General features: G+C 40.5%; 1 protein-coding gene across 1 annotated transcript; it reads left to right on the forward strand.

The window, feature by feature from the left end:
- Positions 1 to 8,428: 8,428 nt before the first annotated feature.
- Positions 8,429 to 12,401, forward strand: LOC147380749 (laccase-17-like). The gene is made up of 6 exons (XM_086431312.1): positions 8,429 to 8,605; positions 8,720 to 8,871; positions 9,268 to 9,512; positions 9,621 to 9,749; positions 10,111 to 11,079; positions 12,011 to 12,401. Exons 1-6 carry the CDS (start codon positions 8,489 to 8,491, stop codon positions 12,139 to 12,141), a joined length of 1,743 nt encoding a protein of 580 aa, XP_086287438.1. The 5' UTR covers positions 8,429 to 8,488; the 3' UTR covers positions 12,142 to 12,401.

The following is a 12,401-nucleotide window of genomic DNA, read 5'->3' on the forward strand; positions in this document are numbered from 1 at the left end:
GACAGTTGACTTGGCTACCAAGAATAAAGGCTGGCAATGCTGGAAGGTTATTATTATTCATTTTGAAATACCTTAAAAATGCATAGAATTACACATGGGGAAATTATCAAAAACCTTAAGAAAGTTTATTGGTATTGGTATTTTTCTTAAAATGGGATTCATCACATTTACAATTTTATTTTTTAGACTTTGTATGAATTTCGAGATTTTTGTATGATGGAGAATAGCAAATTCACCTTCAAACTTCATAAATTGCATTTTTGGGTGCAACATTTTATTTTATTTTAAGGCTAAGCTTATGATAATTGATATGATGTAAAATGCTAAACTGAGATATTTTAGGTGATAAATGTCCAATGGTGCTGCATAGTTTCACACTGCTAACATGGATGCGTGTACAGAACCATAGATGCTTTTCATCGAGATAAGAGTGAAAAGCATCAATGGTTCTATGGGCATCTCTACGTCAGCAATGTGTGAAACAATGTAAATTTCAATGTTGCTCTAGCATGACTCTTTGTACAATCCGCCATGGATAACGAAATATATATGTTTTATCCATCCCTTCAATATTTATCTTTACCTAGTCTCCATAATCTCAAAGTGTTTGATGTATATGTGATAGTTGGTTTACATGCCACATGGAACAATTTTATGAATCTACTGATTCATAATGTTGGGTTTTCATTATAAGATTCATTGATTTGTATATTATAATTCATTGAGATAATTATTAATATTTTTTTATCAGGAAGACTATTTTTTTATGAGTCAGAATTCAATGAATCAAGAGTAGGCAGAAATTTGAACTTAGATTTCTGCTATCGTCACCCGAACACTTTATGAACTAAGCTAATTGACGGTATTTTTATTTTTATTAAAAGAGAATATTTTTTACTTAAAAAGAAGAGAGATTTATCAGACAGACACATTTGTCGCAATTTTATTACAAAACTCATTTACTTTATCAAGTTTGTTACTTCAACAAATCCTACTTTATGAATCACACTACTATGACTAACTTAGTAAGATTAAAAATCTTACTAAATGTCATTGGGCCCACATGGATTATCAAATTAGAAATCCAACAACACACACTCATAGATTTCATGGAAAAACTCATATACAAAAAGAAAAAAACATTTTTTGAACTTGATTGTAGATGTTGAAAATGGATGACTATCGAACCCCTTAAAACTAAACTTTAACCGTGAAAATTAATCTTTTCTTTAAGTTCTTAGAATTTTGTCCTTTATAATCCTATGGCAATCAATCATGATTTTAGATGTCATAAATTCATGTGATTAAAATCCACTCTAAGGTATGTTAAATAACAAATTAACCATATAAATTTGAATTTTATGAGTGGATCCCACTCTGCACGACAAACTTGATTAAGTGAGGTTTGGTGTGTAACAAACATTATAAAGTAAGGTTGAACTCCAAGGGATTTTTTTGAAATAAAAATGCAACGATTGGCATGTCAAATATAGCTAGCTCTTCAATGATGTAATTTAAAAATTATAGTGGTCTTTTTTCTCATGCACGGTTATTGAAGTAGTTCGTCCCTCAGGCAGGAGACACACGGACTATTCTCTAGCAGGGAGGGCCACTATAGTCCAAGTCGATCAGAAGGTTTTTGAGATTCAGAAATGTTGGGTAAAGAATAATCAAGCAATCAGGGTAGTGGAGAGGAGAGACAAGGGAGGGTCTGAGCTTGTGTTATTTGAAAAAGAGAAATGGTGGTTGGTGCAAACTTTGAAGGAGGCAAAGAGCTGGAAAACGGATAGAAAATTCTGGAAAAAATCTACAATTTTGGGTCATTGTAAGTTGGCCCGAGGATATGAGAATGAATATGGGCGATTCCTCAAAATATCGGAATACTCAGGGCAAGGATGGTTCCCTTCCCTTCTGATCCCTGAAGGATTGGAAGGAGTAGGTTGGGATAACCTTGGTGAGGCTCTAACTAGAGGTGGAGCAGCTGATGTAGGCCCTTGGAAGAGAGAGGTAGAAGGCAGCTCTGCACATGGAAAATATAGGAATGAATTCCCTAAACCATCAAAACTCACTAGTGAGCTTGACACTCTAGAAAACTTCGGCATTTGGAGATGGGCGATCATCTGCGATGCAGGGGAAAAATCAATTTATTGGGAAGAGGTGGAGAGAGTGCTTAAATCTTTAGCCCCTAGCTCTAGAAATTTTTCTCTAAGACCATGCGGGATTAGCAAGAGAATATTTGTGTGCCACAAAAGGAGAGAGTTTGATGTTTTCGTGAACCTAAAACAGATTCAGGTCCAAGATACCGTGGTCAGATTGAGAGCGTGGTATGCCAATTGCAATAGTATCTCGGAGAGTTGGACACAGACTGGCACCTGGATAGACATCATTGGGCTCCCGTTCCATAGATGGGAGCTGAGGTCTTTTACCCTCATTGGAGATATGCTAGGCGGACTATTGGAGGTTAAGGACTGTACTCGCTCATTGGAAGATCTTACAGTAGCAAGCATCAAGGTTAGGCGGAGAGCCATCGACATCCCCAGATGGATTAAGCTTCCAGCTAGGAACGTTCCTTTGTTAGTTGGCATCAAGTTGTCTGAGAACAGGGAGGGCGGGCTGGAGAAGATGATGCCTGGTGTTATCAAAGGAGATGTGGGATTAGCAGGCCAGCTAGTGTCAGAGTCTTTTAATGCAGTTGCAGTTAATAACGTAGTTTCAGTGGGCAATTCAGAGGGATGCATAGACGCCATGTCAGATCCTAGGATAGGAGAGAAGGCTGTACTTGAGTGTGAGACAAGCAAAGGCAGATTTTCAAATGTCTTTTGTTCTGACTCGGTGGAGACAGTAGGGGCTACTAAGACAAATGGAGCATCAATTGGGCCTAGTCAACTGGGCAGCCACTTGATGGAGACAGATCTATCACACATGAGGAGTAAACAGGCCGTTTGCTTAACGGACCGTCAGATTGGGCCTGCCAGCCCATTGTTGTTTGAGTCAAGCACACAGGCCGATCATGAGATGGGACAGACAACTGGTCCAAGCGGCCCAATGTCAACACAAACCAATCTGAGGAACAAGCAGCCTTTTCGTGAACTGGTTTGTACTATTGGGCCCGATAGCCCAGTTTTACTTGGAGCTTATGCTCAGCCCGAACGTGAAGTGGGTCAGACCTCTAGATCAGTCGGACCAGGCCATGATGCCACTAATATTCAGCTTGGTAGTGTGGAAGACTTGTTGCCTGTCCAAGCAAGCCCATCGATTGGGCTTACTAATCATCAGCCCATGGGTGCAACGAACCTAACATCCACTTTGGACGAATCAACTTTTCCTAAGGTATGTCCCCAGCCTACTTTTGATTTAATCCAAGTTGATGGCCCAGGTGAAGTTATGAGTACAGAAGTGGGTTTCACAAACTCAACAGTCAGGTCGCTAGCTAATGGCAACAACAATGAGTCGACAGAAAAGAAATCCTCGGACCTTGTTTTTTCAGAAGGGGAGCTCATTCAGGATATGCTGAAATCGGAGCATGATGAAGCTGGTGGTCTGGACAAGGCTGTTCGTCAGGAAGACAATTTAGAGACATTACCAATCATTGAGGGGTCTCTGATGCTGAATCATGAGGATCCAACGGCGTGTAAGCGGACTCCTAGAGTTGGAGCTCAACTAGGAGTGTTTGGAGAGCTACAACACGAACTAACGGATGATTGGAGGAGGGGAGAACGGGTCACCTTGTCACAGGGAGGTTTCTTACAACTATTACAGTCTGTTGAAGACTCAAATGCTCGGAGAGATGGATGTGGCAGTGGAGAAGCGGCAATTGGAGGGGATTTTACTAGCCATATCACAGAGGATGTGATACAGATGGAACCTGAATTGGATACCATTCCCTTAGCCATGGTAGATTTTGAGGAGAGCTCGAGGAGTCGGGGAAGGAATAAATCGAAGAATCAGATAGTGGAAATTTTAGCTGACTGGCTTATTCATAATTTGAATGAGGTTAGTTGGGCTGCTGGGCTGAGCAAAGAAGGACAGACAGAAGGTACTGGCATTCTATTTGAACTGGCACTCAAGAAACGAAATGAGGTTAGCGAGTGCTTCGATTCAGTGATCAGAGAGGAAGGCACTTCAGAAGAGGAACAAGATGATATCCGGGATGAGGTGGAATTATTTCTAAGGACAGAGGTAGATCGAGAAGAGTCACGACAGCACAGATGTTTGGGTAAAGCGAAAGGAATTGAGATGGCAGACGAGAGTAAAGTGAAAAAAATAAAGGTCAGACTGGTTAAAGAAGTTCAGGAGTTACAGAAGTCTGGGGATATGGTTAAGGCTGGACCGTCTCTAGTCTTAAGAAGCGGGAGAAAACTCAAGGTTGCAAATGTCGATTAGAATCTTTTCTTGGAATGTACGTGGCCTCAACAACAGATCCAAAAGGGCGTCGGTTAAGGCTTTAATTCAGGCTCACAAACCACACATTGTAACACTTCAAGAAACCAAAATGGAACAAGTGGATAAGGCGGTGGTTCGTGACATTTGGGGTAGGCGGAACTTGGGTTGGAAGTATCTCTCAGCCAATGGGACAGCAGGAGGTGTTTGGGTGCTATGGGATAAGAGGCTGATCGAGGTGGAAGATTCATTAGTGGGAGCTTTTTCTGTATCTATTTTGTGCCGGTGTACAGGGAAAGAAGCCAGTTGGGTGTTTTCGGGAGTCTACGGCCCAACTAGAGAATGGGAACGAAAGCAATTCTGGGAGGAGTTGGATGATGTGGGTAGTTATTGGAACCGGCCGTGGTGTTTGGGAGGTGACTTCAATGTTATTAGATTTGCTTGTGAGAAACAAGGAGGTTCAAGGATAACAACAAAGATGAGAAGATTTGGGGAATTCGTGAATCGGAATAACCTAATGGACATCCCACTCCAGGGTAGAAGCTTCACTTGGTCCAACCAACATGTTTTGCCCACTCTCAGCAGATTAGACAGATTTTTGGTTTCAGATGATTGGATTTCGATATTTAGCCAGCTATCCCAAACGGCCATTCCAAACCCGGTATCTGATCATTGTCCTATTCAGTTGGTTGTAGGATCTCTCAATAGGGGTCCCATTCCGTTCCGTTTCGAGTTGATGTGGTTGAAATACCACAACTTCAAGGAATTAGTAACCGATTGGTGGAGGAGATTCTCAGTTACAGGAACAGCAGGGGAGATTTTCAGGAAGAAGCTGAAGGCCCTAAAGATGACTCTAAAAGAATGGAATAAGGATTCCTTCGGAAGGGTGGATGCGCAGAGTAAGGCGATCCTTTCAAGAATTGAAGATTTGGATCGTAGGGAAGAGGTGAATCCAATGTCGATTAACGAGAGGTCATTGAGATTAGACCTTCGTGAGAAATATCAACGACTGTCGCTTCTAGAAGAAATCAGTTGGAAGCAGAAATCCAGAATTAGATGGCTCAAAGAAGGGGATGGCAACACCAAATTCTTTCACTGCATGGCCAATGCCCGAGATAGGAACAATCACATCACGAGGTTGTATGTGAACGGGGAGTGGGTGGAAGGAGAAGAGGCGGTAGCCAAGGGGATCGTAGACTTTTACTCGGAGTTGTACACCGAAAGAACTGATAACAGACCGAAACCCGACCTTCTCCAGTTTGATAGAGTCTCTGAGTCACATAGTGATTGGTTGGAAAGACCCGTTGAAGAAGATGAGATATGGGAGGTTATCTCAAGTATGAAGAGCGATAAAGCACCGGGGCCAGATGGTTTTCCTGTGGAATTTTACAAGACTTGTTGGGAAACCATTAAGAGTGATTTTATTGCTCTAATCAATGAGTTCTTTAGAGAGGGAGTGTTGGATCGTGATTCCAACTGTACTTTCATTGCTCTAATTCCAAAGGTGACGGGGACTGAAGATATTAAGGACTTGAGGCCTATCAGCTTGGTGAACACTAGTTACAAAATCATCACGAGCATTCTGGTTAAGAGATTGAAATGCGTCATCCACGGTATAATAGGGTGCAACCAGAGCGCATTCGTCAAAGGAAGACAAATTTTGGATGGGGTTCTAATAGCAAACGAGTGCATTGACTCTAGAATGAAATCTGGGAAAGCAGGGGTAGTGTGCAAGGTGGATTTTGCGAAGGCTTATGACCACGTCAACTGGCAATTTTTGGAATATATGTTGGAGAATATGGGTTTTGGTAGGAAGTGGATCACTTGGGTTATGGCGTGCGTGACTTCCCCTTCTTACTCGATCCTGGTGAATGGAACGCCCCACGGCTTCTTTAGGAGCACAAGAGGTCTCAGACAAGGGGACCCTCTATCTCCTTTCTTGTTTATCATAGTAGCAGAAGCTTTTGGGAAGATGATGGAAAGAGGGGTAGAGAAGGAAATTTTCTCAGGGTTCTCAGTAGGTACAGGCACTGTTATTATTTCGCACCTACAATTCGCAGATGATACTTTAGTGTTCCTGGATGATTCCATAGAGTAGACAAGGAGACTAGGCGGACTGCTTTGTTGTTTCGAAGCGGTGTCAGGTATTCCAGTTAACACGAGGAAAAGCAAGGTAATTCCAATCGGCTTGACTAGGTGCATAACTCTTCTAGCAGCTTCGTTGGGTTGGCAGGTGGGTAGTCTCCCCTCTTCCTATTTGGGGATGCCTCTGGGGGCCCCCTACAGGAGGGTGGCGATCTGGGACCCGATAGTGGAAAGGATTGAAAGGAAACTAGCCACGTGGCAAGCCAATTACTTATCTAAGGGAGGTAAACTTGACTCTGATAAAAAGTGTTCTTTCTAGCATCCCATTATATTTCCTTTCGCTTCTCTCAATGCCTCGTAGTGTAGAACTAAGGCTAGACAAGCTATTTCGTAATTTTCTATGGCATGACAGAAATGGGAATAGAAAACACCACCTTGTGAATTGGAAACAGGTTTGCTCTGATAAGAAGCAAGGTGGTCTCGGTATTAGAAGACTTGGGGAAATGAACGTGGCTTTACGGGGAAAATGGTTGTGGAGGTTTGGTAACGATGGGGACACCTTATGGAGACGAGTTATAGAAAGCAAGTACAAGTCCAGCCAGACAGGGTGGGAAAGTGGACCAACCAGACAACCATATGGGTGCGGGATGTGGAAGGGCATCATGAAGATTATCCCCTTGTTCAAAGCGAGAGTCAAATTCAAAGTGGGTCAAGGCAGTCGAGTAAGATTCTGGGAAGACACATGGTGTGGAAATCGACCTCTAATGGAGGTATTCCCAATGTTGTATTCCATATCCTCCAAGAAAGGGCAACCAATCACATCCATTCGTCGAGTCATGGGTGGAGAATGGGCATGGGACCTTGGTTTTCGAAGGGGCATTGATGAGTTGGAACTCCAAGAAGTTGGCAGGTTAGTCAGTGACGCTTCCAGGATCGAGTTTCGTACGGGAAGGGAAGATGAGAGGTTTTGGACGGTCAGTAAAGATGGAAGATTTTCGGTTCGGTCTTTCTATCAATCCTTGACCAACAATGGGGTTTCGCCCTTTCCTCATGCCTCAATTTGGGGTCCAAAAGTGCCAAGCAAAGTTGCTTTCTTCATGTGGACGGCGGTTCTAGGAAGGATTCAAACGACGGATTTGTTGATGCGGCGTGGATGGTGCGGGGCGAGTTGTTGTGTGTTATGTATGGAAGATGGAGAATATTCGGATCACCTTTTACTCCATTGTAAATTCTCACATGCCATTTGGACTCATTTTTTTAAGTTATTTGGGATTTCAACATGCCTACCGAGATCAGTTAAGGATATTTTCACTAGTTGGTCGTCAATTGGACACACATTTGGTGGCACGAAGAGGATGTTGTGGAGCATTACACCATTTGCAATTTGTTGGGGAGTGTGGATTGAGAGGAATATGCGCATCTTTGAGGGGAAGCAGCTAGATTGTCCACAAACAACTATGTCTATCTTGGGTCTTATCTTTTATTGGTCGAAAGTATTTAAGGAGCTTAGGGGCATATTTTTTGAAGATTTTGTGTTTAGGTGGGATAGGATTTGCTGTCTTGTTCATGAGTAGTTTTGTCTTGTAAGCTTTTTCCAGGTTGGTCATCTCGACCGATTTTGTTTTTTCTTGAATACAATACTATTTATCAAAAAAAAAATAACTAAAATCTAATAAATGGATTTATATCATAAAAAACTAAAACTATCAACTAAAGCAAAAATTATCCAAAATTATAGTAAAACACGTACAAGAACGAGATCTGATAGATTGACTTTGGCAACACTCTAAAGTTAAGCTTGACCAACTGTTGGTCCAACTTAACGTCAAGACCATGTGTCTTTAATATATATTTTTCTCCTAATCTCATCACATAATCAACAACCCAGTACGTTCTTTTATCATTATTTTTTTCTATATAAACGACATTCAAAGCTTTCATGTTTCTGTACCCAAACATTTAGTTGTTCAGCAATCTTGCCTCTCATCATCTTCACCAAAGAGATTGATAGAGATAAAGAGAGATGGGTGCACCTTCTTCGTCGCAAGTTTTTATTGGAGCTTTAATCTTTTTATTGGGTGCTTTGTGGCTCTTCCCTGGTTTCATTGATGCAGGAATAACAAGACACTACAAATTTGATGTACGTGTTGCATGCATGGCCTATATATATATGATCCATAATCATGTTATTTATGTTTTTATAAATTAATGAATAATGGGTTTTCATTTCTCTCTGTTATTTATTTATTTGCAGATTAAGCTGAAGAACTTCACTCGTTTGTGTAGTACTAAGAGCATCGTGACCGTAAATGGTCAGTTTCCGGGGCCTCAGATAGTGGCAAGGGAAGGAGACCAGGTGATTGTTAAGGTGGTTAACCATGTTCAGAACAATATCTCTATCCATTGGTATGGAACTCTCATCTTATTCCCCTGTCATTTTAAATTAGTCTTGATTCTAAAATTTGAGCTTATTAATATTTCTAGATGAAAAATTTACATTTTTTGTTTTGATTTTTTGATCTTGATATGGTAAACTGGACTTGAATCCATGACTAGCTCAAAGTTGCATTACAATAAGCAGGGGTGGAGTCAGGATTTTCTTTTAGTGGGAGCAAACTACTTAGGTTTTTGGTTAGAAGTTGAAGAAAATGATATTGGAGAAGGGGAGAGGTGAGAGAGTGTGGGGGCGAATTGGGCTTGTAATAAATTGAAAGGATAGTGGTATCTAAAAGTTGGTGTGGCAATAGAAGCTCTTTTTTTTTTTCCCCTCTTCTTGTTAAATGGTGAATAATGTAATTACAGGCATGGAGTTCGACAACTTCGTAGTGGATGGGCAGATGGACCAGCCTATGTGACTCAATGCCCCATACAGACTGGTCAGACCTACGTCTACAACTTCACTATTGTGGGTCAGAGAGGGACTCTATGGTGGCATGCTCACATTTCATGGTTGAGATCAACGATTCATGGACCCATCATCATCCTCCCTAAGCTCGGTGTTCCTTATCCATTCACTAAACCATACAAAGAAATCCCAATTATCTTTGGTAAGTAACAATTATCAAGATCAAATGATTGAATTATGTCACTTTTTTCTCTTACATATCTACATTTTATAAGCTACATTTTCGTTTATATATAAATCCAAAATCCAGGAGAGTGGTATAAGGCAGATCCTGAGGCAATTATCAGCCAGGCTTTGCAGACAGGAGGAGGCCCAAACGTCTCTGATGCCTACACCATTAATGGACTTCCTGGGCCATTGTACAACTGCTCAGCAAAAGGTAACATTCCAAATGAGTGTGGTTTTATTTATTTTTTTTTTTTTATTCATTTTATAAAAGAGAAAAAGTCCACCTGGTGAAGCTATCAATATTGGGCCTGTAGAGGGTTGGTTGAAATCCCACTCTATGCCTCAAATCTTGCCCCTTAGATCTCTATCTCAAATAATCTCCTTTTATTGCATTTCTTGAGAGATCTATGGGGAAAGATTTGAGATTTTGGAATAGGGTTTCAACACTCCTCCCTGGGTGTATACGATTTGGACTCAGATGTATAAATTTATTGTTTGGTGTGTTGTAGAAAAAGTTGGTGTGGCAATGTAAGATTTTCCTTGTTTTGACATATTGGGTGGTCTCCTCACAGATACGTTCAAGCTGAAGGTGAAGCCCGGAAAGACGTATCTCCTAAGATTGATCAACGCTGCACTCAATGACGAGCTTTTCTTCAGCATTGCAAACCACACATTCATTGTAGTCGATGCCGACGCCGTCTACATTAAACCTTTCGAAACAAATACACTTCTCATCACTCCAGGACAAACCACCAATGTCCTTCTCAAAACTAAACCTCACTTCCCCGATGCCACATTCCTTATGTTAGCAAGACCATATGCCACTGGCCTTGGCACATTCGACAATTCCACCACTGCCGCCATCCTCGAATACGAACCACCCTCTCATTCCTCTTTCACCAATTCAATTAAGAAACTCAAACTCTTCAAACCCCGCCTTCCTCCTCTTAACGATACTTCATTCGCCACAAATTTCACAAAGAAGTTCCGTAGCTTGGCCACTACCCAATTCCCCGCTAACGTCCCACAAACTGTCGATAAAAGATTCTTCTTCACAGTGGGATTGGGCACAAACCCTTGTCCTAGAAACCAAACATGCCAAGGACCCAATGGAACTATGTTCTCAGCTTCTATAAACAATGTCACCTTTGCTATGCCAACCATAGCCCTCATGCAATCTTATTTCTTGGGAAAATCTTTGGGTATCTACACAACTGATTTCCCTACCAACCCAATTATTCCTTTCAACTACACAGGAATACCTCCCAATAACACTATGGTGAGTAATGGAACAAAAGTGGTGGTATTGCCCTTCAACACAAGTGTTGAGCTGGTGATGCAGGACACAAGCATACTTGGTGCCGAGAGCCACCCTCTTCACCTTCATGGCTTCAACTTCTTCGTAGTGGGGCAAGGATTCGGTAACTATAATCCCAATACGGATCCTGCAAATTTCAATCTTGTCGACCCTGTTGAGAGGAACACCCTTGGTGTGCCATCTGGTGGATGGGTTGCCATTCGATTCCTCGCCGACAACCCAGGTGTGTATGATATCAATTCAACTATTATATCATACTTATATGCTTGATAACCCAGTTTAGATTTGGCAATTATTTGATGAGGATGGTTTACTTAGATAAAAAGTTTTGAGAATTTTCCAAAGTAATGGTGATTTAAAAAAAAAAAAATTCATCAATTTTTCTGATCACCCGATTTATCGTTGATCGTTATAGTAGACACCTTTCTGTGCAAAAAATTCCCGAATTTGTGACTATGGTTATAATTAGGTCCATATTTCTTTATCTTATGCACATTATTGCCAGCACATGATTGGCCTTTCCAGCCAACCATGAAGATGAATTATTTATATTCTTATAACAATTGCATGTCCTTTCTTTAAAGAACAATACAATTATTGGTAGGTGATAGAGGTAAGTTAGGTTCATTGTGATAATGTATATGAGATTCACTCTATCATTGTAATAACATATCTTAAGGATTTAGATGAGCATCAATTAAGATTAATTCCTCGGATTACATTAGATTAATTGATAATTTTAAAACTCAATTCAAATGTCTACCTAGTTGAGTCAAGCAAAAAAGTTGTGAGTCAGCTCGGATGAGTCAAATAAAAAAATTAATTTAATTTTTTTTTTTAATTTTATCTAATTTATGACCTAACTCGATGCGCGCAAATCTTAACTGACTCAATCAAATTTCAGAGTTGACTCAATGATTTGTCAAGTTAATTCAATTAGTTGGTTTCATCAAATTTTGGGGCCAAGTCACCTTGAAATACAAATTAGTTACAAAAAACTTGGCCCAGTTTGAGTCAACTCGACAAGCTTTAATACTATGCTTTCTATATTAGTGATCCATGTCGAATTTATATAAATATAGGACAAATGTAAAAAAGTTTAAATTATGACAATATATATAATTGTGCTAATTATATAATTTTGATGATGATAGGTGTATGGTTTATGCATTGCCACCTGGAAATCCACACAAGCTGGGGCTTGAAAATGGCTTGGGTCGTCTTGGATGGGGAGCTCCCCAATCAGAAGCTACCACCTCCACCATCGGATCTACCCAAGTGTTGACTTCCAGATTCGACTAGTTTAATAGGAGGCTATCTTACGTGATTTTTTTAACTTATTATTTTCCTTTATTATGTTTTGTTTCATTTCTTAATTTCCTTTCCCCTACCAGAAAAAAAGAGTAGCAAAGAAGCATTTTAACCAATTGATGATTGTTTTGTTTGGTTGACCTTTTTATTCCAACCCCACCATTGAGGATGAAAACAGTACTAGAGAATGTTTTGTAATATTGAGAATTCAATGGTCTCAATTATAATATGATA

The sequence above is a fragment of the Akebia trifoliata genome, unplaced genomic scaffold, assembly GCF_017979445.1.
Source record: "Akebia trifoliata isolate Shusen 1 unplaced genomic scaffold, ASM1797944v1 Contig01014, whole genome shotgun sequence".
Classification (NCBI taxonomy): Eukaryota; Viridiplantae; Streptophyta; class Magnoliopsida; order Ranunculales; family Lardizabalaceae; genus Akebia; species Akebia trifoliata.

Excerpts from the sequence above, each read along its gene's own strand:
- LOC147380749 (XM_086431312.1), top strand. The coding sequence starts at position 8,489 with ATGGGTGCACCTTCTTCGTCGCAAGTTTTTATTGGAGCTTTAATCTTT. Across the intron at positions 8,606-8,719 it reads CAAGACACTACAAATTTGAT|ATTAAGCTGAAGAACTTCAC; the intron begins GTACGTGTTGCA and ends ATTTATTTGCAG. Across the intron at positions 9,513-9,620 it reads AGAAATCCCAATTATCTTTG|GAGAGTGGTATAAGGCAGAT; the intron begins GTAAGTAACAAT and ends TCCAAAATCCAG.